The sequence below is a fragment of the Ptychodera flava genome, chromosome 19 (genome assembly GCF_041260155.1).
Source record: "Ptychodera flava strain L36383 chromosome 19, AS_Pfla_20210202, whole genome shotgun sequence".
NCBI classification, from domain to species: Eukaryota; Metazoa; Hemichordata; class Enteropneusta; family Ptychoderidae; genus Ptychodera; species Ptychodera flava.
In genome coordinates, this window is record NC_091946.1 from 421,705 (window position 1) to 446,618 (window position 24,914).

The 24,914-nt window shown below is 38.0% G+C and overlaps 1 protein-coding gene across 1 annotated transcript in view; it reads right to left on the bottom strand.

The window, feature by feature from the left end:
* LOC139118317 (tyrosine-protein kinase RYK-like) overlaps positions 1 to 24,914 on the bottom strand; it is a 202,722-nt gene that overhangs the window by 130,953 nt on the left and 46,855 nt on the right. The window contains exon 5 of the mRNA XM_070681571.1: positions 14,329 to 14,415. Within this exon, the coding sequence (XP_070537672.1) occupies positions 14,329 to 14,415 (87 nt within the window). The remainder of the gene's footprint in view (positions 1 to 14,328; positions 14,416 to 24,914) is intronic.

Below are 24,914 nucleotides of genomic sequence, written 5' to 3' on the forward strand. Positions count from 1 at the left end.
GTATATTTGAGGCTCGCTCAAAATTAGATATGTGCATAATTAATGAGGTACAATATGTGGCGTCATAAGCTGTCCCATCATACCAAACATGAAGGGTGTAGCACTTGTGGTTACTGAGTTATGGAAAAATATGTATATTTGAGGTCAAAGGTCACCGAGGTCACGTGACATTTTGTCAAAAAAATTGTATTGCTAAGTTATCCCTATATACCAAAAATCAGACCTCTAGCTCTATTGGCTCGCTCAAAACTAGATATGCGCATAAGTAATGAGGTACAATATGTGGCGTCATAAGGTGTCCCATCATACCATACATGAAGGCTGTAGCACTTGTGGTTACTGAGTTATGGACAAATATGTACATTTGAGGTCAAAGGTCACCGAGGTCACGTGACATTTTGTCAAAAAAATTGTTTTGCTAAGTTATCCCTATATACCAAAAATCAGACCTCTAGCTCTATTGGCTCACTCAAAATTAGATATGTGCATAATTAATGAGGTACAATATGTGGCGTCATAAGGTGTCCCATCATACCATACATGAAGGCTGTAGCACTTGTGGTTACTGAGTTATGGACAAATATGTATATTTGAGGTCAAAGGTCACCGAGGTCACATGACATTTTGTCAAAAAAATTGTTTTGCTAAGTTATCCCTATATACCAAAAATCAGACCTCTAGCTCTATTGGCTCGCTCAAAATTAGATATGCGCATAATTAATGAGGTACAATTTGTGGCGTCATAAGCTGTCCCATCATACCATATATGAAGGGTGGTAGCACTTGTGGTTACTGAGTTATGGACAAATATGTATATGTGAGATCAAAGGTCATCAAGGTCACATGACATTTTGTCAAAATATCCGAGATATCTGCGTGAACAGATGGACTCACGGATGGACATGACCCAATCTATAAGCTCACTGGACTTCATCCGTGGGGACTAAAAATTGTGTCACTGCATCCTTTTTGCAATATGAATACGATGAGAAACTAAATTTTTATTTTTTGTGGCCTTATACATGGGAGTCTATGGAGATCTGCCTTATACATGGGAGTCTATGGACGTGTAAACTAAAAATATGCAAATTTCACCACGATTTGCCCAAATTTGGGAAAGGTCACTCCTATGCACTTCCATACCAAGTTTCAAATCAATCGGACTTGTGGTTTCAGAGCAGGAGATTTTTGACCAAAAATGGGAGAAAATTACAAAAAAATTCATGAAAAATAGCAAGTCCAAGATACTGACCCAAGATGCGCACAATCATTTCATGTCAGCCCAAAGTACTTACATGCTAATTTTTCATGTAATCTGCTCAGTGGTTATTGAGATTTTCAATTTTGACTGTTTTTACATTTTTTCACTTAATTTGCATATTTTTGGCAATGACAACTTCATTTGAACAAAATCTCATCTACAGCCCATCATCCATGTACACACCAAATATCAAGATGAAATGTACAGCGGTTTTGGAGTTTTTGATGTTGACGGACAGACATACAGACATACAGACATACAGACATACAGACATACAGACGTACAGACATACAGACATACATACATACAGACATTTCCCTAGCCTATAAGAATAGCTTCCATTGCCATATATACATATGGCTATGGGAGCTAAAAATGACTTAAAAACAAAAAAAAATGGCAGAATTACTGTCTTTGTGATGTAAAATTATGGGTTGACATCACGATAATTGTTAATCTGTTCGAAGTACTACTATACTATAATTTAGAAAAGAAAAGTTCATGCAGAAACGGTAACATATATTGTCAGCAATGTAGTGTTAATGTTGACTTTACATCAAAATATGCCTTTGCTGGATACCAAATATATAGGGCGAAATATTAAAATCAGCCATGTTCAGCAAAATCCACACAACAGCATTGATCCTTTTCTAATTTGATTTGATTTGCTTATGTTATCCTTGTATGACAGTCAGTACAATATGGAACTTGAACACAACACAGTGAATAAGTATGCTGTAAATGAAATGGTGTGGCTGCATCCACATGCAGCAATAGGAGTGCCTTTGTCTCTCACCCCTCATTTCCAACCTGTCCCATCCCTGAAAAAATAGCTTGGTCTTATATTTATAATGTTAATAATTTCTGTATTTGTTAAAATGTGCACATCTCAAAAACTTTTGATCATAAACATTTTCATTGTTTTTTATAGCTGACCAGTCAGTTAACCTGTTTATTTTGAATATTTGCGCATTTTTCCTCAGTATTTGACATTTTCAGAATACCTTCTTATTCAATTTGTCATTTTCTAAAAGTTAAAATGCTCCTTTGTGTGGTCAAGCTTTCCACAAGCATCAAATGTGGTACTTCATATAGGAAGGTCTGCCTCTAGAAGGCTAGTCTGGTTCCCTGACCCATTTACCCGGTAAATGGCGTGGGGAAATATAGGGTCAGGTACCGGCAAATGTAAACATGGACGCTATTGGGTTAAAATAAAACAAGCTGTGATTGGATGAAAGTAACACTTGTAACTTTTTCTCATGTTTCTTGGGTTTCGCACTTTCAGGCTCACTTGACACCAACTTCTTGTTTGTACCACAAAGCCGTGGAGGTAGAAAGAAAGACTTTTACCTCCATGATAATAGCCACTGTGATTTAGCACACCTCTTGATACTTTTAGAATGTCGACATGATGCCTGGCATTTTTTACGAAATTCGGACACCATTCTATCCATCGAAATCAATCGTCGTTCACAGTTCCAACAAAGTTTGCTTTCAATTAGCTGTCATATCGCAGCAGTACTTGTTGCGTGTATCAAACGTGCTCGGGTCATTGGGGTCACGCCACAGTCGGCGATGACCTAAATGACCCTAGCGCGTTCGATACACGCCACAAGTACTGCTGCGATATCACAGCCAGCCTTCAATCACCTCTATTTCCCCGTACTTCTGGATTAATCCTTTCAGTTTATATTTCCCGTCTCGTGTGCCAATGTTTTTGGTTCGGATACCAGTGTTCGAACATAATTCTGATCCAGTCGAATTTTGACCGGCGTTTTCATGGTAGCAGCCATATTTGTTGTAGCATGTTCTGTCAGGTGACTGACCTCCGCCATCTTGAACAAAATTCTGTTCAAGATGGCTACCCGGTACCTGACCCTATATTTCCCCACGCCCTCTACCGGGGAAATGGGTCAGGAACCAGACCAGTACTTCATATAGGAGGGTCTGCCTCTAGAGGGCGGGCATCATGAACAGTGTTTGTTGGTTAATTCCTCCACTTAAACTTCTGATTGTACTGTAAACATTGAACATGGCCGACGTCCGATTTTCCTGTCTAAAACTTTCACTCATTTTCGTTCATATGACTCATATGACGATTGGGAAGAAAGAGTTATCTTGAAATATTGAGGTACTCACCGATATTTTGCAAAATTAAATGAGAAAAAATGCAAGGAAAATGCCGACAGGCTTACACAATGACCGTTTTCAGACTCAGAGGCATATGATCATCTGCAGATTATGCAACAGGCCCATATCACGTGAGGCCATGAGGGGATATCCACGCAACTCAGTACCAAACACTAGCGCACACAGAGTGAGCAAACACAAAGTGAGTACCCCTAACGTCAGCTCAGTAGTCTGTAATAGATCGTAGTCAACTAAGAACCTTGGAGAAAGGCTTACATGTAACACTGTGGCTATGCCGCTAAGTCCCTTTTGATTTTTGTCACAGCTCAAAATCGTTCTCCTACACCTCAACCTGAACCATGAACACCCCCACCAGTTTATGATATGACCCATCACAATGGCATGACGTCAACGGATCTTGACAGACGGAAGTATTGACAGACGGAAGTAGAAGTTGACACCAGCATACTGGTTTTCAACTCTAATACCTTCTCTGTCTATAAATAGACACGAGAAGGTAAAAACAGCCAGAGAAGGCTGGATAAAAAGAAAAGGTTGGAACAGGGGAAGATGTACAAGGGATCTGGTAAAAACATAGTGCTACCTCATTAATCTTTGCTGTTTTTCAAGTTTTGTCAGCTTTGGTCATGTCAATCCAGATATATATTCCTAAAAAGGAAATTTCCTTAAATATGCAAATTAGTAATAAGATAAAACTGATAAAACAACTTTTACGATTGTTATATAAGTGTATCTAAAATATACAAACGGGTCAGTCACAATCAGGGTGCGCTAGAGTGTGTCACTTAGGTCAAAATTTCAAGTTCATGATAACTGTCCAGTTAAATAGTATGTTGAAAGGTTATGGTATGGGGCATATCTTCCTAAAATTTGGTGAAGCAAACGTCATTAGTTTTACCACAGTGCACGTTGTTTTATATGGTCGACACAGTGTCACGGACGCTACAGAAATGTTGTACATGAAACACAAATGTCATAATAAAATTTTAAACAATGATTTGTTAATGCTTTCTTATGTTATTACAATATAAAAGATGCATATTGGCATTAAAATAAGCTATACTTGGTATGATTTACTTAATTTTTCCATGAATAAACACAACCTCAAGTTTAGTGAGAAATACAACAATATTGATCATATTTTTTAATAGGACTTTCAACTTCTCTACGTCCTTCCGCTGGTATGCTGTATTTAAAAGTTTTATTGTCATGAATTAACCATGCTATAGCAACAATATTAATACCATTCAGTGTAATCAAAATGAACTTCTTTCTAAATTATTTTCTGTTTAGTATGACATGTAATTTTGTCACGGACGCTACCAAAATCAAACTTGAAAGTTAGGTCAATTTGAAATATAAAAAGCAATCAACAATCTGGTTTTTTCTTTCTCTTTTCTCCAAAAGCTATCTCTATCAAACATTTAAATTGTGAAAATTTTGTCAAAACATTGACACTTTCTTTAAATTGAACAAGAAAGCTATAGCAACTACTGCAAAAATCAGTTGGAGTATGTGAAAAATGTCTATACCAGTAATAAACTTTCAATACGTCAAAAAACACAGAAGTTAACATTGCTTGTGCCTTACTTAAAGTGTAAAAACCAAGATAAAACTAGACACCTAGATCAGGCTAGAGGGACAGGTTGTTAAACTTTGACCTGTGGTCCCACAATAAAATTTGCTACAATGTATCTGACACACCACCCCAGAAATCCAAATGGCTTGCAGCTGTTCTAACACCTGTCAGGATGGGGCGCACACATACCTAGGTGAGGCTGGAGATCAGAGACGTAGTTTGCCAACCTTTGACCTCTGTTCTATAATATATCTGTACTCTCTGACGAGCATAAAGTTGGCGTCATACTCATCCTCATCCTCAGCCTCAGAGGTGACGCGAAAATGAGGATGAGGATGACGCTACAGTGTCAGCTCACCGGCGTCAGATCTGATTATACCGAATGCGTCTGATGGAATGATAAGTGTAAAAACGACTTTAAAAATGTGCTTCAAGTTTCATATCACTGTAAATGTTAATTAAAACACAGTGGGATTTGCATTTCATAATATTTAGTTACCTCTCCTCTCAGTGTCCGTTTCTCACGTTGTAGTTATAACGCAACATTCTTAGCCCTTAATTTCCTTAAAGTTCAAAGGTTTTATATTTAATATTTTGACTTTTCAGGCCTCAAGTCATAGTTATACAAGTTAATAGTTTTATATGTCCTTTGAATAATTAGGGCTTTCATATCACCTCTCATGGTGGCGATTTTTACACATTTCGGATCATGTATACCTTTTTTGCACCAATTTTTGGAAAATCTTAACGCAAGAGTTAAGAGGATAGCAACAAACACATCCGCGGATCCATGGACTGAAAATTACAAACATTTCCAAAAAACTAGTCCATATGAGATATTCTAACGATAAAATATTACCTGCGAACCAGTTTTAGGATTCAAAAGAAAGTTGAGAAAGAATGGAGTTGTTAATCTTAAGTTATGAGCAAATTTTATCATTTATCCATCATCGGGTAGCGTAACCTCCGCAATCTTTGGATACGACGCTGAAGCTGATGCTGAGTAGCGTCAGTTTAGCGTCAGCTAGGTCGGATGAGGATGAGGATGACGCCAACTTTCGTACTCTCTGCCTTCATAATATGTGAAAGTGGTGGAGACAGAGTTGACACAAATGTCATTTCTTACCCCCTTGATTTTTAAAATTCAAAATGTGATAACAAAACAATAAAATGTGATGGTTATTTCACATTTAGATTGGCTTATAATCTGAAAAACAATGTTTGCATTTTATTGTAGCATCCGTGACATAATGAATTGAAATGGAATACACAATAATAAATGCATATACAGCACAGAATTTATCGTTCTTTTCACTAGAATTCTAATAACATATTCAATATAATTACTGCATTCTTAAAAAACACCAATCTAAGTGTTACAGTTGAGGATCAACATAACTTTTTGAGTGTTTCATTACTTTTTAAAAAATCAATTTTGTGCAAATTTACAATTTTATGCCTTGAAGACATTTTGTAACCCAACTCCATGTGTATGTACACACAATACACACTAGTATTTATATTTTCAGTGGATTGACTGCTTTAAAATGTTTAAATAGTCATTAATTATTATAAATGTAGTAAACACCGTCACGGACGCTACACCGTCACGGATGCTACATTTCCATATTTTGGAATATTAATAGTGAATGCAAGGGACAGTAATTATATAATTTGTTTATTTAAGGTAGGCACCTATTGACACTTAGGCCTATGACATCAGATCTTTTATAACTCCTGTTGTCCTTAAGATATGAGTGTGTCACGGACGCTACAAGAAATTCCAACCACAACGATCTCCATTTTCATTTATTCACAAAACAATACAATATGCAATTTTATTTAATTTTGGTGTATAAAATACTTGCCATGGATGTTGAGGTTGGAATTAAATTCAATATTACAATATTTTACCCATTTTCCTACATATAAACTAAAGGTATATGTACTTATGGTCATAAAACACAAAAAACATAACGATGTTACAGTTTGGTAAAAATACCACAGTTTCTGTTCCGATGCACATAATCACATGAAATAACTTGTGAAAGAAAGATTAGGTATTCTGCAATAACATATGTAAGCTAAAAATTCCACAATTTTAACACTGTGTTCCAAAAAACATTTTGAAATTAAGTACATTTTGAAGTGAAACAGCATAACGCTACTTTTTACAGTTTTTAAAGGCATTTTTGTGGATGTACAACCAAACCTGCACAATATATGCAAATTTCTTTATGTGACCAAGTTAGATACAACTATTACTATTTATTAGAAAAAACAAGCAATATAATATCAGTCTGAATATATGTCCATAACAAATGAAAATCATCTAGCGCACCCTGATTGTGACTGACCCAAAAGCAAATTTCATCAACTTTAATCATGCCGATCAGGGGTTTCGTTAAAAGCCGGCCACCAGCCAAATGGCCGGCTGTGGGGCGATTACGGTCGCTTGTTATTACCTGAAAATCATGTAATTGTTGTGCCGCTTACAGGAATGAATAGCTGGTAACAAATACTGCATATTGGCAAAGTTTAGAATGATCTGTATCCTTAATGCTGAATGACTTGTTGTCGACACTTTTGCGGGGTGTTTTCAGTGAAAATATTGTGTTCTATCGCTCGCATTCGTTGATCATGCGATGCCTCCGAGGCTCGCTAAATGCTATCAGATGTAGGTACTGGTGCAGCATAGAACACATCCGTACAAAGTACACAGGGTGGTTGGAGGTTAGGGGTCATTGAGCGTGTGCAGTAACGCAACATTGCGTCGGCCATGAGATGTGGATTAGCGACTCAGTTAGGTCAAAATGGAGAAATACAGACGGGTTGATGAAGAAGGTACAGCCGATGGCAATTTCTCAGATCATATTGATACTAATACAGCATTTTATGAATATTTATCAAGAAATGTTTCTTCTGAATGATCAGCAATCGCCTACCGCGATCCCTGGCCGTGGATTGTAAACACCTTGCCTGACATTGCCATTGGTAGTAGACGTTCGTTCTCGGATTTTAATGGATGGGAGCTTAACGTTTGACTTGCCTTAAGTCTGTGGGCGTATAAATATCAAAACTGAATAAATTGAAGGCGTAAACTTAAGCAGACTGTGATGTTTAGCAGTAGGCTGTAGCACAGTCGTCATACACAGCAATGCTATTAACCGGCCATGGCATGGCCGCTCTAAGGCCTACACGTATCGTTCAGTTCGAAGACGGATTTCCCGCACCAAAAGCCACCATAATTCCTTCAATAAACCAGCATCGATGGCTTCCAATACATGTCTGAATTCGTATCTTCTATGATTTTATTGTTGAAGACGATGCAGTTTTTGAGTGTGGTTTCCTACGTGTGGTTTCGTGTCATATATGTAACCAAACATCCACACGCTTGGCGGTTGGTATGGCTTGGCCGCCTGTAATTTTCATATGGCCCCCTGTTTCAAAACTTAGTGAAACCCCTGCCGATCCAGATACATGTCCATAATTTGGAAGTTTTCAATATGCAAATAAGTGATCAGCTGAAGTGAACCAGATATGAACTGAATGGCCTCGCGTGCACATTTTGTAAAGTACTTCTTGGGGTATTGGCTTTTATGAAGAAGGAAAATGTGTCAATAGATGACAAAATTTGTTCCCGAATTTCTCAAAATTAGAATAGTTGGACGATAAAATGTTTCAAAGTTATAATATGAATATAGAATGTAAAGTACAGCCATGTGAGGGCGCTCCATATGCCCGGCTTAAAAAACAGAGCGCCCTCACACGACTGTACCTTACAGTCTACATGTATATATTGAACAGTGACACTGATTTTCATTGGCAATGAACAGTCAGAGGTTCTGTTCATAACTATTGAATGTTTGAAGTCGTGTGGTTGTATTGGTAAGAATGAGAGAAATACATTTTTAGTGAGGTCAAAGGTGAGGGGGTAACACAAAGGTGAGGGGGTAACACCAAAATTTGGCTGGTTTGGTTTTATACTGGTCTCCGGTGAATAAACAAACAGCAATGCCATAATATGTCATCATTAGAATTATGTGACAGAATCAGACATGATCTATGATGTTGAAATTCGAAATGTAGTACTATCAGTCACATGGTCTGCAAGGAGTGTGTACCGAATTTTGATTAATCATTATTTATGCAAAGATTTATACATACATATTATAGTTGAAATCAAAGATTTCTCCTGGTTATGTGAGCTATTGTTGTGGTAATGAAATCAGAAATCAGCATGCAATATACAATCATCTGTGCCGCGCCGTGTAGCAGCAAAATGAGTTCGTGACCTTTGAAGTACGCGTTTCAAAAAATAAATACCCATGGGAACCTGCTCACCACGCCACGCAACTCATGTACAGCTGACTATGGTGCACTTGTCAGGCGATGGTCGATGATTCTGGTTATTGCCTATATTGTCAAGTTCAATGCCTAATTTACGGAAACACGAACTCTGTCTAGTGTATTCGAAGCTCTGCGTACAGGTTGTGCACACGGCCTCTACCACGTGGTGTCCTGTGGACAGTGTGGTACAAGCCGTCGGCCTACCACCGTACCGCCGGGAAACGCAGACCTATTGTACGCAGGAGCTAGCCTACTGCTGCTGATTTAACATCAATGCCAACATGGAAATCTCATGAAAAATTTGTCATTGTTGGTTCTGTAGCTAATACAATCTTGAAAAGCAACTTAAAAGACACAGACTGTCAATACGTCGCCATAATATTATGCTGATCTCAGCGGAACCATGCCGGAATATAAATTCGCTGACACACACACAAGATTGAAAAGTGTCACTCTACATCTCATTCTCAGAGAAAAATGCATTGTTCAAATATTATGACGCTTACCTTCGATAATCTAGCTTTTGGTTCGCTATGTCCAGAGTAACCCACACGATTCTTAAAGTCAAACGTCGACACGACGACATCAACAGTCAAAACTCAAGATTAGCGATCAGCGCGGCCGAGTGACTGAATTCAGAAATCACTTTGTGTAAAATGTTTTAGTATAGCGCCCTCAAACATACTTATTTAGCGTCCCATAGACTTATACAGGCCACAAATTTTCTTTTACTCATAACTTGATAAATTCGCAAAGCACAACCACCAAAAACTAATCAGTTCTTGCAAATTTGAAGAACAAATTGTGTGCGAAATGTGATCGGAATCTGCCAAGCCGTTTTTGAGATATCGTGCTAACAGAAGGTCAATCCAGGTGTATATCCCTAATTAGAAAGTTCATAAAATATACAAATTTGGAACTTCCTTAAGTAATAATGCTTCATGACTTTCAATAATTTTTTATCATAGTATCTTCAATGTACATAGCAAGTTTCGTCAACTTCGGTCAAGTCATCAAGATATATAACCCTACTTAGGAAAATTAATTAAATATACCGTGTGGCAATTAACTGTAATGTCACACCTTTATGTCTTTCATGGTGGATAAATCCTTGTCTGATTAACATTTGTAGCAAATCTAATCGAGTTCTGTGCAGCTGTTCTCATTGTGTGTCTGTTTTTTCTTAAATCATTAATTATGTAAATGAGCATGAAATATACAAGCCACACCCACCATAAACTAATCAGGTCTTGCCATTCTCATATCAGATTTGATTTTGATCTGATAAGACATTCTTGAGATATTGAGCCAACAGAATGGGATAGACAGACACTCTGACATACAGACATCACTGCAACATTAGGTCACGTGAGCTAAAAACACAATGCCCAAGAAATTGGGTAAAATATCTTTCCTTGGTGCTTCATAACTTTATCGGTGGGTATTGTTTTTTTATGCTTTTTCTCCCACTTCAAAAATTGGCAAGTCTGTCTGTGCGCAACGGCAAACAATACATGACACTGAAGAGACAGTGGGGGGTACCTTTATAGATGAAATAGCAAGAAAGTAGCCACAGATTAAGAGCTTTTAAAATAGCCTCAGATAACAACCAATATAATTTGCTGTAAAATGATAAATGAAATACAGGGTACGTCATAGCCGACATGTAAATATATTCAGGTCAAAGTCATCCCAAAGGTTTTACTATATGATACATCGTAGGTATGCATTTGTGTCTACGGTAGACTTTCAGCACTATAAGTACTTTTACAGGTTTTGAACACATTTACTGCCTTTTTTTTATTACAACGATCCACTATTGCTTTTTGAGCAAAATTCCTTCTCATCATACTGAAGTTGTAGTATGGTATTAAAATTACTGACAATGTCACTGTTCACTCCTATATAGTTATCAAAACAAACCAACAGTTGTATTAAACATGGACATACATACAGACAGACTGAGATACACAGACTGGTACAGAGTGATGGCATTGGCCCCCAAGTGTGCCTTTGGCCATGCAGAGTGATAGAGATATAACAGTTGGATGTCATGATAAAATAGTTAAATATACAGGCACTCAGGGTGAAAACGTTACATCAATTTGATTAGTTTCATCATTTCCTTTTCTACTTCTGTGATAATCTTTAAGACAATCAATCTGCAAGGTAGTTTATGTATTGACAAATATGTTATATTTTTCAAGCACACAGCAAACGTTTCTTGATTTTTCATGAACAATATTTGACATATATGCCGTTCATACACAGGCCATTAAAACGCCTCTGAAACGGTTCTGGGCCAATACTGGCACAGAAAGTTATTTGTGGATACTCCGAAGTGGTTCTGAAGCGTTTCAGATTTGAGACGGTTTAGTCGGCCCGACCTGAGCCGTTGTAGGGATTAACTCTATCTGCAAATCGCTGTGTATACGGACCGAGCCGCTTCAGAGGCGTTTTAAAAGCCCTCAGGCGACAGGTATTTGTAACATAAACAAACAACAACCAACATACAATATTCACTTTGGTCATGGCTGCCGAACACAGCTATACATCTCGTGGAAATAACAGGTCAGAAGACGAAATAAGTTTGCTGATCTGAGTCTGGGCACACGAAAGCATTCAAAGAATGCTAAAGAAAACGTGTCCCGACAACCTCATGTACAAAAAAATTGCAGAAAAGGCTCTACAGAGAGGTTTAAACCGGACAGCAGATCAGTGCCACCACTAGCTAAAACAAAGAAGTTGTCGACAGCAACAGACCATGAAGATGAGACTTTGCACAATTTTTAAATATCGGATATTTACAATCTGGTATCGCAGTTTGACATATCGACGATTTCGGGACTAATATTGATACTAGACGATACTAGAATGAACTGCGGTTGTCCCATGGGAAGCTGCGTCTATGAAATCGCCGATATTTACTCGCGATTTGGGGACTCTTACATCGATACTGTGACAGAACCCCATGGACGATACTAGATTCATTCAAATCGTGCGTAAATATCCGAGATATATCGGAGATTTCACCGTCTTTAACAGTTCTGGCTAAACCCGACTTCCAAGGACTGACTCTAGCTTCGATACTAAAGACGATACTAGATTCATTCAAATTTTCATATGAAAGTTCTTCACACGAAATAACATATCTTGACCACGTCATTTACAAGGTAAACGATTCAACGACGAAAACATACTGAACACTAGAACGCACACAAAACCAGCATATACATTCCTTCCAGTTCTTACACAGAAAATCATGTCATCCAAAATCAACCTTCAAGGGCCTGATCAAAGGCGAAACATTAAGGTACATGAGGACTGGTAACAACGTATAGGACTTTAACAACAAAGTCAAAACATTTAATGAAAAATTGCTACAACGAGGATATTCACAACAAGAACTATCAAACATCATAACGCAACACGAAGAACACATTTAAATCACAAACAAACACACAACAACAACACTAATAAAGTGATATTTTCTGCCACACATAGTCCACATATCAAAACACAAGACATCAAACAAGCACTCCTGAAGAACTAGGAAGAAATAGAAAAAGACCAAACACTGAAAAATTTATTCACGATGAAACTTATCATCGCATACAATAGAAATCCAAACATTGGCGACAAGCTCATAAATGCACAAGTACACAATCTTACAGAAAAGACTGAACAAAATGAAACACAATCAACTGACTCGAATATAAATATTCTAGCCTCCTCACTGGACGAACAAAACACTGACAATGATTAAGCCACAAACAGTGAAATAAAAATCCAAGGGGAGAAAATATCAAAAAGAGACTGAGGAAGAAACCACACTGGTTTCGAAACATAGCGTCAAAATATCATACTGTCATTCGACAGCCAGATTACGGCTACGCCTCGCCATGGCTTATATCTACACCAATAGCCAAACGCACAAAATAAAACATGAACACAGAGAACAAAAAAATAGTGTAGGTGATGCGTGGAGCCATTTTCCCTTTATTACAGTTCTGAACAGATCAAACTCAAGGGCTAAATCGGTAAACGATTGCATTTGGTCTGCATTCAGATCAAAGGCGACGACCACTCCGGGCGACGACTCCGTCTGGACCACATATGCAGCAGGTAAAAAAACAAAAGACAAGCCAGTACGATGTCGTTCATTTCAGCCATCTTGTTACAATGCCATATGCTTGGCCATACACACCTTTTGAATTCGAGAGGGCGCATTTAGACTTCTTAAACACCAAAACAATGGCTTAATTTTGTGAGAGTGGATGCAAGCGGACTCAAACTATTAATCCCCTGTGTTTACAAATCACAAATAGTGTTGCAGAAGCGTTACAATCTTTACCTGTGTGAACGTAGCAATAGACTGAAATACATAACATGCAACCAATGTTTACATTTCGCCCATACACCAGATACATGGACAGATTTCAACACACAATCATTAACTCAGAAATCCAACAGGAAAAAGTAAACATTGTTTTCTTCCAGAGCAACTGGTGCATCTACATCTGGAAAAACTTACAAACATAACCAATTACACAAGGATGATGACACAAGAGATAAAGTTAAGAAATTTAACTGTGGTGAACTTGACTATTCCTTTCAAATCCTTACCTAACTTAACATCTTAAACACAGTATGGTTAATAGCGTGCAAAATTACATCAGGGGTGGACATTTTGATAAAGGGGATCTCTGGAAGATTGATGAGGTACATCATCTTTTTTATTCAATCCATTGTACATTCTTTTTTCCCACTCTCCCACCTTTTCTTTTTATCAAACCTTCTCACGCTAATTTTTTATTGACATTTGTTTGGAATCTTTTTCAAAATCTGCCAGAACCCCCCCCCCCCCCCCCCCCGATATCAAATGGTCCACCCCTTTGTGTTGATCGTTTTTGTCATATTTGTAAAGATGGTTGTCGAATTGGAGAACCAGATTAATTTCAAGCCTGGGGTACCATTTTATTCTTACCTGATAGAGATGAATTATCTGATGGTAGAAAAGCCTCATTGGAAGTTGTACCTTGAATCAACACACCTTTGTTTTCATTTCCCGATTCTATATGTGCAATGAAAGAAAGACAATACGTCATCACAAAAAGTGATTAAATTAGCATTAACAAGTCATTGTTAATGACATGGTCCCCACTCGCATTTCATGTTGTATGCATGGGAGAGTTTATGATGGATTGGTGGCATGGTGGTGGGGTTGTTGGAATTGTGGATTATATGATTTTTTGGGGAGCTTGTTTGAGCTTGGACATTTGTTTCACATTTGTTTGTAATGAATTGAAAATCCGATTCTCTATTGATGTCAGCATGTATAAATGATGTGGAAGTTTTGAATTCTCTACGCAAATTATGATAGTCAGGCTATGAAGAGAAACAGATGTAATTTCAAAAGGTACGGTTTCAAGTGGTTCGTCTGTTATTGTGCAAACCAAATGTTGTAAATGATTACAAAACCCAGTCAGAGTCAACAATAACTAGCATCGCATGTCCATTGTAGTGTAGATAGCCTTCATCATTTCTGCTATGAGAATCAAATACATAGAAACATAGGGCCAAAGTCCCTGAAGCTACTATAGACATGGATACAAAATTAAGTATTTCCTGACTGTATGAAATTATCTCACTAAGGTCATCCTAGGGACATGTATTAAAACCAAATGTTAAAGCTGTCTGACCAGCGGTTTTGAAAAAACAAGCGACTCAACAGTTGACAGAGCTCTGCTGTGATATGTAGAGAATAACCTTTTGTGACACATGTATTGATGAAGAAGGTGGATATCTTTGAAGCTCATTTCAGGATGGCCTGACCAAAAATGGAAAAAAATTCCGTAAAAATACAGATTTGCATATTTCATCAGACTATATTAGTCTATAATAGCAAATAAACGAAAGTTAATTACATTCTAATTAAAGTAAACAAGACTTGCTTAAATCAAGATTTATGTCATAAAAAAACAGCATATCTGTCAGGTTATAAAGAATCTTGAGCTGGTTATCTTTTAATATCAGTATTTTCATCCTATTAACCAAGCACATTTTAACTTTCAAATTAACATTGTAAGTAAGTTCTGTTGAATAAGTTGAGACTGTACGTACTCAGAGAAAGCACACTGAAGAGACAAATGTTTGAAACTTAAGAAGTTCAAGGTCATCAAAAGCATTATAAGGAATCATGTAACACTTTCATTGCACTGTTTACACAGATTGCATAATTGCTATAAATAGCACATGAGGAATCTTACAGCCCAGCTTTACCATAAAAACCCTATCTCTTTGACCAGTCTTTTAATTGACCACTCTATTTTTTTCCTCAAAAGGTAATCTTATTTTATCCTTACCAAGTCAACCATAAATGGAAATTTGAACTTTCTCTATCTCTATTTATTTGACCACCCTATCATGACAAACTATTATGAGCAATTTCTTTTAGATAACATAAATGGTGGATCAGAATATATCAAAGTTGGGATTCAGGAAAGTTGCCTATACATGTTTTAATCCTCCAAGATGGTAAGCATTTCACTATGAACTGTCAAAAAAAGTTGAACTTTCTGATAATTCCACACTAAAATTATTTTGGCTTTGATGATTTCCTAGTTAATTCAATTATTTAAAATCATATTGATTATTTTTTTCTGGGTGAATTGATAGGGTTTATACAGTACAAGAATTACATACAATGTAAGTCAAATTTTGACCAAAAATGACAAAAAAATTCCTTAAAAATACACATTTGCATATTTCCTCAGAATTTGAACAAGTCTAAGTTGGGTTATCCCTAGGGACCTGTATACCAAATAACAAAGCTGTCTGACCAGCGGTTATGAAGAAGAAGATTTTTTACCAAAAACACCTTTTTTGGCATTAGTTGCCTATTTTCAACAATATCAAAAAATTAAAAAAATAGTTTCTCAAAATCATATTTTTCATCTACACAACAAATATCAAATCAGTAAGTACTGCGGTTCTCAAGATATTTGAGTGGACGGACGCCTCACAAACGGACATACATACATACATACATACATACATACATACATACATACATACATACAGACTGACGCCGGACGGATACCCATCCCAATAGCTTCTATAGACTATAGTCTATATTAGCTAAAAAACCATTCTGCTTAGATAATGACATGCCATATTCATTGATGATAAGGATTGCCTGTTTGGAAGTCTGAAAAGCAGTGTGGAGAGCAGAGTATAAAGTATAAATGATATTATCGATTGTACAGAAGTTATCCCCAAAATAACCAAACATGGATGAGGTTGGATCACAAGCAAAATACCACTGTTCAAATGAAAGCTTGTTTTCAAATCTGCTGCCTGTAAATGTGCACATGAATCTCTACAATGCCTGTGTGGATACAATTTGTCATACAATGACTTTCCTACATAAAGAATTGAATCAATACCAGTTCTGTTCCAAAAACACGTCAAAATTTTTTAAATATGCTAAGGCTATTAGGCTATTTGGCATGCATGTGCTGGTATCAGCAGCACACAGTGGGGAAATGTAGGTGACCCCGATGCAAGTTGCCATAAGTTTAATAACCTTTTTCATCACTGCCTTAGTAGTAAGACATACTGGTGCAGTGTCAGGGCTTGGATTTGTTTCATCATCACCTCCCAAAAGAAGTAGTGCTTTCATATATTGATTACAGTTACACAAAAAAATTTGGATGATCTATGTTATAGAAAAATACTGTTGTTGTGCCATTTTTAAGAGAACTTTACAGTGAACACAATGAAAACAGCCAATTGATATTCTGTACTGCTGCAACAAGTGACTAACAATTGTGATATGTTTAAAGTCGTATCAAAGATATTTGTGAAGGAAAATACCAGATTCTTTCTTTTCATAGCTCACACTGTTTTATATTTTACTTTTGAAGAGTTTTTACACAGGAATAATTATACTGATATGTCTTTGTTTCTTTGACTTTGTTGGTGTTATCAGTCAGTAATTTGTGTTTGGCAAGTGACAAGTTATATCAGTGACATGTGTTTCGCAACTCCTTGTTTCAACTCCGTATATGCCTAGCTATTGACTCCTCCTCATATGCCTTAGTTTTTATCTCCTGTTATGCCTTGTTTTTGACTTCTTGTTTTTGGCCTTATCTGGCAAAACTCAGCAACGATTTCCAAGCTTAATTGACACAGTATTTTATATTGCTGTTTCAAATCAAACTGATGAAACAATTCCCTTCATACAGAAGTGACATTTTGGTATTTGACGCAAAATTATTCTAAAACGGTCTTTTTGGCCGAAATTCTGCTCTATCGGGGCAAAATCCTTTCAATGCCTACCTTTACCTCCTAACTGACCCCAGAAATGATGTGATTAACTTCTAACGTCCAAAACCGCTCGTTTTCTGAAACATAACGTACTCGAAAAGTTGTTTACCCATAGCTGCAAAATTGTAGCTCTACGGTGAGGCGGTCGGTGAGTTTGGGTTTTTGCGACCTCGCTCACCAGTAGAGCTACAATGCCGAAGGCCCTGAAGCATACAAAATAAGCACGCTGCACATGGCATGGCATTTTGATGTAAAATCCCATATATTTACTGCATTTGGTCATACTGATTTATCATTACTGAAGATTAAACACTATACTACACTAACCTTGTCGTGTATGGGGTTTGGTATTTGTTCAAATACGTCGATCGCGTTCCAAAAACATTTCTTGGAGCCGCCATTTCCAACTTCCGGTAATGGCAGCTCCCAGAAACACGCTCATTGTTTATGGAACGCGATCGACGTGTCTGTGGAAATACCAAACCCCATAAACGACAAGGTTAGTGTAGTATAGTGTTTAGTCTTCAGTAGTGATAAATCGGTACGACCAAATGCAGTAAATATGTGGGATTTTACATGAAAATGCCGCGCCATGTAGGGCGCGCTTATTTTGTATGCTACAGGGCCTTCGGCATTGTAGCTCTACTGGTGAGCGAGGTTGCAAAAACCCAAACTCACCGACTGCCTCACCACCACCGTAGAGCTACAATTTTGCAGCTAGTTTACCCATAGAGGTCGCCATTTTGAATCTCGCCAGTTACCTCTATGGACCTGTACGCAGGGCTACACGTGCACATGCTTGCAAGTGAAAAGGTTCATTCACGGTAACGCCACAAAACAAAAGTGACTTTGATTCATCACTGTCCCTCTCTATGATCAGACCATAACTTTCCAAGCAACATTGTATCTACACATCACAAAGCGTTGTGCAAATCCTTAATTGCAAATTCTGCAAGGACAAGTCAAGGTCTGGTTCTAGACAGGCAGGAAATTCTCACGTAAACACAATACAGTTACTTGTATTTGGTATGTTTGATGTCACTGGTGTATAACTGTTTACGGCCCGAGTGAACATCAAGAGTCTATCGAGTGGCATTCCTGAGGTCCCAATGGATTTTGACCCCAGTCTGCTTATTTGTCTAGCCTTGGAATACACTTAGTCTGTAGTAAAAGAGTTGTTTTCATTGAACATGAAGTCTTTATACTGCTAAGGAACGTACATGACGGCATGGAACCTGCACATGGGCGCTACACTGAACGCTACAGCAGATGATGCTGAAGACCCCCAGCTTATTGTTTTTAGGTAACAGAGCATGACGATGCTGAAGTTATTTTCGTATTCGTTTTCGTATTCGTATTCGTATTGGAGTCACTGACAGAAATTGGTATTTTTAGTCCAGGTTTCAGGTATGAAACGTGCAATATACGATATTTACTAAGGTTTAAATATTGTGATAATTTGATTCGTAATTTCATCTGCCAAACAAATTTTGTTAAATTTACATAAATTTGCATTTGTAGATTATAAAGAATTTTGTTTACCTCATTTTATTTGAAAAAATTACTTAAAATCGGTTGGGATCTGGTAGGGCAGCACCTTCGCTAGCCAATGTCTCTTGACCGGGCAGCTGGATGAACCCCGAAATCAGGTAGTCAGTGCCAAGTTAGCTGTGATATCGCAGCGGTACTTGTGGTGTATATCGAACGCGATCGGGTCATTGGGTCATCGTGGCATTGACCCCAATGACCCGATCGCGTTCGATATACGCCACAAGTACCGCTGCAATATCACAGCTAGTGCCAAGTAGGCCTAATATGGGACTCGTGAAAGCGTACGATGGTAAAACAGTTGTTGTGCAAAGAAGCAGCCCCGGACTGTACCATTATTTTGCGGGGAGGGCAGATTTTTGTGAGGCGCTGCAAAACGGGTGACTGTTGAAAGCTATGATGAACGGGGGAATCTCCAGGACAACCATCTAAATAAAAAAATGTGAAAATTGTTATATCCGGTCATCCTTTTGGACTCACTTTAGAATAATCATATCCATTTACAATTTGTATTGCAAGTATTTTACTTGATTTTGATATGGCTGTACGTAGACCTGAAATAAATTATAATAACAATACAATACGATACTTTACAAAAACTCTATCGCTCAACAACACACTCAGTGTGCGGTAAGGCAAAAATTACGAAAATGCAAGTTACGACAAAGTTGTACGTGCTTCTACAGGGGAGAAAGTAACAGAAATCAATCACAATAGGTAGTTTATCTTTCGACAAACACTGGGATTTAATGCGCATATACGTTTGAGTTTTATTCTCTTGCCTACAAAATATATTTCGAAAGTTGATAGTTGCTGCATTTCTATTCAGAGTTTTTGTTGAAAAAAGTAGCTATCTACAGCTAGCGGCTTAATTGGTCCCCCAAAATAGTACTGCTGAAAGTTTTTGGAGTGACCAACAGAACGGAGTTGTAGGCGGGGCAAACTACGTAAAGCTAAAACTGGATCGCACAGTAACAAATGACGGAAACCGATCGAGCCAGTCGCGACAGTTAAGACTAGCTGAAGTCTATTTATCATAGAATACAGGTATTTCTCGATATTTCGCGATACAAATTAATTTCCATGCATTCTGATGTATCTTATCATACCGCAAGTTGATCAACATGTTCTGGCAATGACAGTTGACGCAAACGCAAGGAAAGAAAAAGAGATGGGCCGTACTCAAATAAAGACTCTGACAACAGCTCACACATTAATTTAATCTTTATTAGGGAAACAAATGTACCGATCAGGACATAGGCCTCTGATACAATTTTATTCATCTCGTTTTCTTTTATGCCGCTTTCCCACATCATATGAGATGATATTTCCTTTGCGACAGCAGTCTAAATTTAGCATGTCATATATATAATTTTTCAGGTTTTCGTGACACTACAAAAGCCTCTAATATTTTCAAGGTCCAAGGTTTGCCCCTAAAATTTTGACTTGGGGCATGCGATCAACAGAAAATGTTAACGTTGAGCCCTGCATTCACTGTCGTTATGATGATCACTTTCACAGAGATATCAGTTTAAAACAAGAAAATTACCTTTACAACTCGTCAAATTTGGCGGGTCAGCTAAATTTCCATTATTATACTAATGATGTCAACAGAATGTTGAAGTTGGTTGTTGTGATAGAAGTTAACACGAAAGCGAATACGAATACGAATACGAAAATGATGTTTGTTTAACAAATCTTTCCTCCAAAGACTACTACTGGCCCACAGGCGCTCCTTAGCTTGGTAGTCTGCTAAATAGTTCGATTTTCGGCTCGATCTATCGATCCAGTTGTCAATATGCCCGCCACTGTAACCAAGTGAGTATTTAGGGTACAATGGCGGGCATATTGACTACGGGATCGATAGATCGAGCCGAAAATCGATCTATTTAGCAGACTAATCAGCTAAGGGGCGCCTGTGTACTGGCCGTTTGTTTTTAAAATCTCTCCTCTAATGATAGCAACGATATCTTTCAATCTAGGGCCTAAAAAGATTGGATCTTTTTAACTTACATTCTCAAATATTGAAGTATTGATATATTGTCATATAAAAAGCACTTAAAGTTCTGTAAAGACAGAACTTTTTATATAAAACGTACGAAATTTGGACTAAAAATAAAAAATTTTATCAGTGACTCCAATACGAATACGAATACGAATACGAAAACGAATACGAAAACGAATACGAAAATAACTTCAGCATCGTCAGAGCATGCGCATCTAAAGAAAATTTACCCCCAACTTCAATGGAAAAAACTATTACAAGTTCGACTCACACTTCAGCTATACGGACTCTGCGGTAACTTTATGCAAACGTACGCATTTTTGACACACCTCACTCAAATAAAAACCCACTTGAGTACAAAGTTTATGGCAACAGACTCCCAAAGAAGTTAAAAAATTAGCACAATGCAACAGAACATCGGAGGACCATAGTCATAAAACATAGAAGCGAGACTGTCTATGGTAGAACATAGTGAACCAACTTTACAAATTTCGAGTCGCAAGTCTGGCGAATGCTTTGACAGTCTGAGTCGCCAATGAGTCATTTGCCGGCGAGCGGTAGCGCGAACACTGCAAGGGTAATTTTAGATTCTGATTCAGGGGTTGTAGCTCGTAATAGCCTGAAAATGTGAATCCTTGGTAGCCAAATTGGGTATTTTGTAAAGACAACAGGCGTGTATAAATCGCTTTACAAATGACTGAGAAATGGCTGGTACAGATGACGGATGGACAGGATTTTGGATTCGGATTCAGAAAATACAAGCTTGAATACCAGATGTCAAGGATAATTTTGGATTCAGATTCAAAGGATGTAGCTCTGAATAGCCAAAAAAAGTGAATATTTGGTCAAATTTGATTTTTTGGTGAAAGAAAAGTGGCGTGCATTGAGTGGTCATAGGGTACTTACTATACTAAGGCCAAGTTGTTCTAAAATTGCTTTAAAAATGACCAAGATATACAGGGATTACCCTGGCTCAAGAACGGCATGAGATAAAATCGCACATGAAAATAAACAGTGGGAGAATTTCAAAGTCTGTGGGAACCGGACCTAATTTTCCCTGATTTTCTGCATATTGGTTAATTTGCATAACAATACACAGTGAGACAGTTTTTTGACGACCTCAGTTTTCAGACATTTAATGACATGCTGTTCGTTATACGCCCTTCGCTCCGTTTTGATAGCGTTTTACAAGTCATGCTACAGCATATTAAGCCTGGTGACGCTCCCGTCCCGTTTTGGATTTTTTTGGGGGTAAAAGCTATTTCGGGCGCTACAAACTTGGTGAAGTTAGCCACACCGCACAATACGAGGTGTAGAACGCAACACACAGGGACAGCCCGTGTCCGATGTCTAGAAGCGCTATACACGTTGAAATATAGTTGCGTCGTCCATGGATTAAACGTAACTAATTATCACGAAATATTTCCACATAGTTTGCTAAACACATCGAAATTGAAAATCGGGGTTCGAAGTTTCAAAATATCAATATTTAGCCCCTTATCACATTCAAAATACGACGTCCGATCATACTGCGATAGTAGTCCGATTACACGCGCTCAACATGGGGCAAAAATTTGGCAACTTTGACCCCCCTAAATGCCACTTCTGTCGGTGTTAACAGTTTGAGGATAAACGCAATAAAGTTTCGAAGGGTATGGTAATAAGATTTCGTTGTGCTCGTCATTCAAGTTTATGAAACGGCTTTGGGCGAAATTCACTACCCTGTCCGAAAACTGTCATTCTGAGTGTAGTTGTAATCGGAGGCGGTCGAATCCATACTTTCCAGTGCGGGGAGTAACGGAAGTACAGTAGTCCAGAATAGTGCATTTTCGTTTTTTCTTCGCACTACCACTCGTACTGGACACGAATATTCCTTCGAAAACGCCATTTTGAGCTACGACAACACACTGTACATCAGCAATGAACACTTGCTGTATCGACTCCAATGATTTGTCAATGAACGCAAAACTTCCTGTTGGCAACCAATCACAAACGCTGTTGAAACGGGTAACTCTGCAACAGCTTTTTTCTAGCGTAATTATAGCGCTCTCTACGGCGACACAATGAGTGGTTCTGTACTGAAAACTGGCCAAATGTTACCGATGAATTTAGATCGCGTAAAGGTATCACGTACGCGCCATTTGAATAATCGGCGCGACTTTTTTGCCCAATTGATTTTTCTGAATGTGATTTTTCTGATTTTTTAGCGTAAATATCGCGTTATCGCGCCCCAAAGTGATCCCTGGATATAATTGGAGACGGATGCACTGACGGACAGACGGGACCTTATCTACTAGTCCCCTGCGCTGCGCGCACGGGGACTAATAACAAAGGCACTGTATTTAAAGATAATCTTTCATTTTTGAATGGCTCTTAGGGAGGAAATCAACTCAAAACAGTCGGTAGGCTGAGGAGTCCCTAAAGACTCCACAGCACTGGTGAATATTCATGAGCTGCCACCCATATTCATGACTATGGCAATGCCAATTAATGCAGAGAGGTGTGAAATATCAATGATATACTGGCAAACTCCGATCAATGCCAATCTTCTCGGTTGGGCATGGGAATAAAAAAGGCAAAGTAGTGCTAGATTTCTTTCAAGAGCGTATTTAAGTTTGAAGAGTCAAGAGAAACCTTTGCCTAGCTAATTTGTCTCACCAACGCAATGTGTCCGTTTCATTAATTTGCCTGTATATGTGACAATGTAAGTCGTGACCTTTCCTCTGAAACTGAACCTTGTAATTACTCGTAAATACCGCTAGTGAGAGTACCTCGAAAAATGGTTTTACACACTTTGTGTTAGTTTTTAATGTCACTTGAGGCCTTACATGACATGGAAAATGCAGTATTCTTTGTGGAGAAGCATTTTAGGCACGAGAGATTTGAACATGTGACCCTCTGCCTAAATATTACTGGCTATGGAGCGCGAGTTATTACATATATTACATGTAGAAACCCGATCGTAATATTGGTTGATGGTCCAGACACAAGACGTCGCATGGTAGCTTTGAACACCAGTGTTTCTGTCAGAGAACAGCATTAGATATATAGATAAGGCTCCCTTGGTGCTTGGTCAGACCTTTACAACCGCAACAAAATGGAATTATTCACATTATGTTTATCTGTGACCTCTGAAAGTTAGATAACTAGCTCCCAACTACGAAACTAGTTCAGTCATGTGAACTTGTAAATTTTGATACATTTATATATAAACTTAACGCATCGAAAACAAAGGTCATGGGGTTCTGGTTCAAGGGTGCTTACTACAGTTGACTTGAGTCTATCCCGAAAATTTTGTTCAGGAGATCAGTAGCCTAGGACTGACAGAGATAGTCTAAGATTCATTTCTGTAGCTTGTTTGGTCTGTGCACATTACAAAATTTAATTTTTGTGACTACAGTTTAGTCCGCAACGTACTTACTTCTGAACACAGTGCATGCATGAGCACATTGATAAGTTTGAAAACAGACACTTGACTTCAAACTCAAGCTTAGAGTCTCAGCAAGGTAGTGTGCTGAGTCTGCTACCTAAGAAATATCAGTCTGATGATCCTTTTTGACAAACAAATAAAACAGAATTAGTAAGAGAAATCAGTAATCAATGAAAATACCGCCAATGGCGCTTGGACAACGACCGCCTAGTATTATCGGCATTTATCAACGACCCCACTCACTGTGAATTAGACAGAC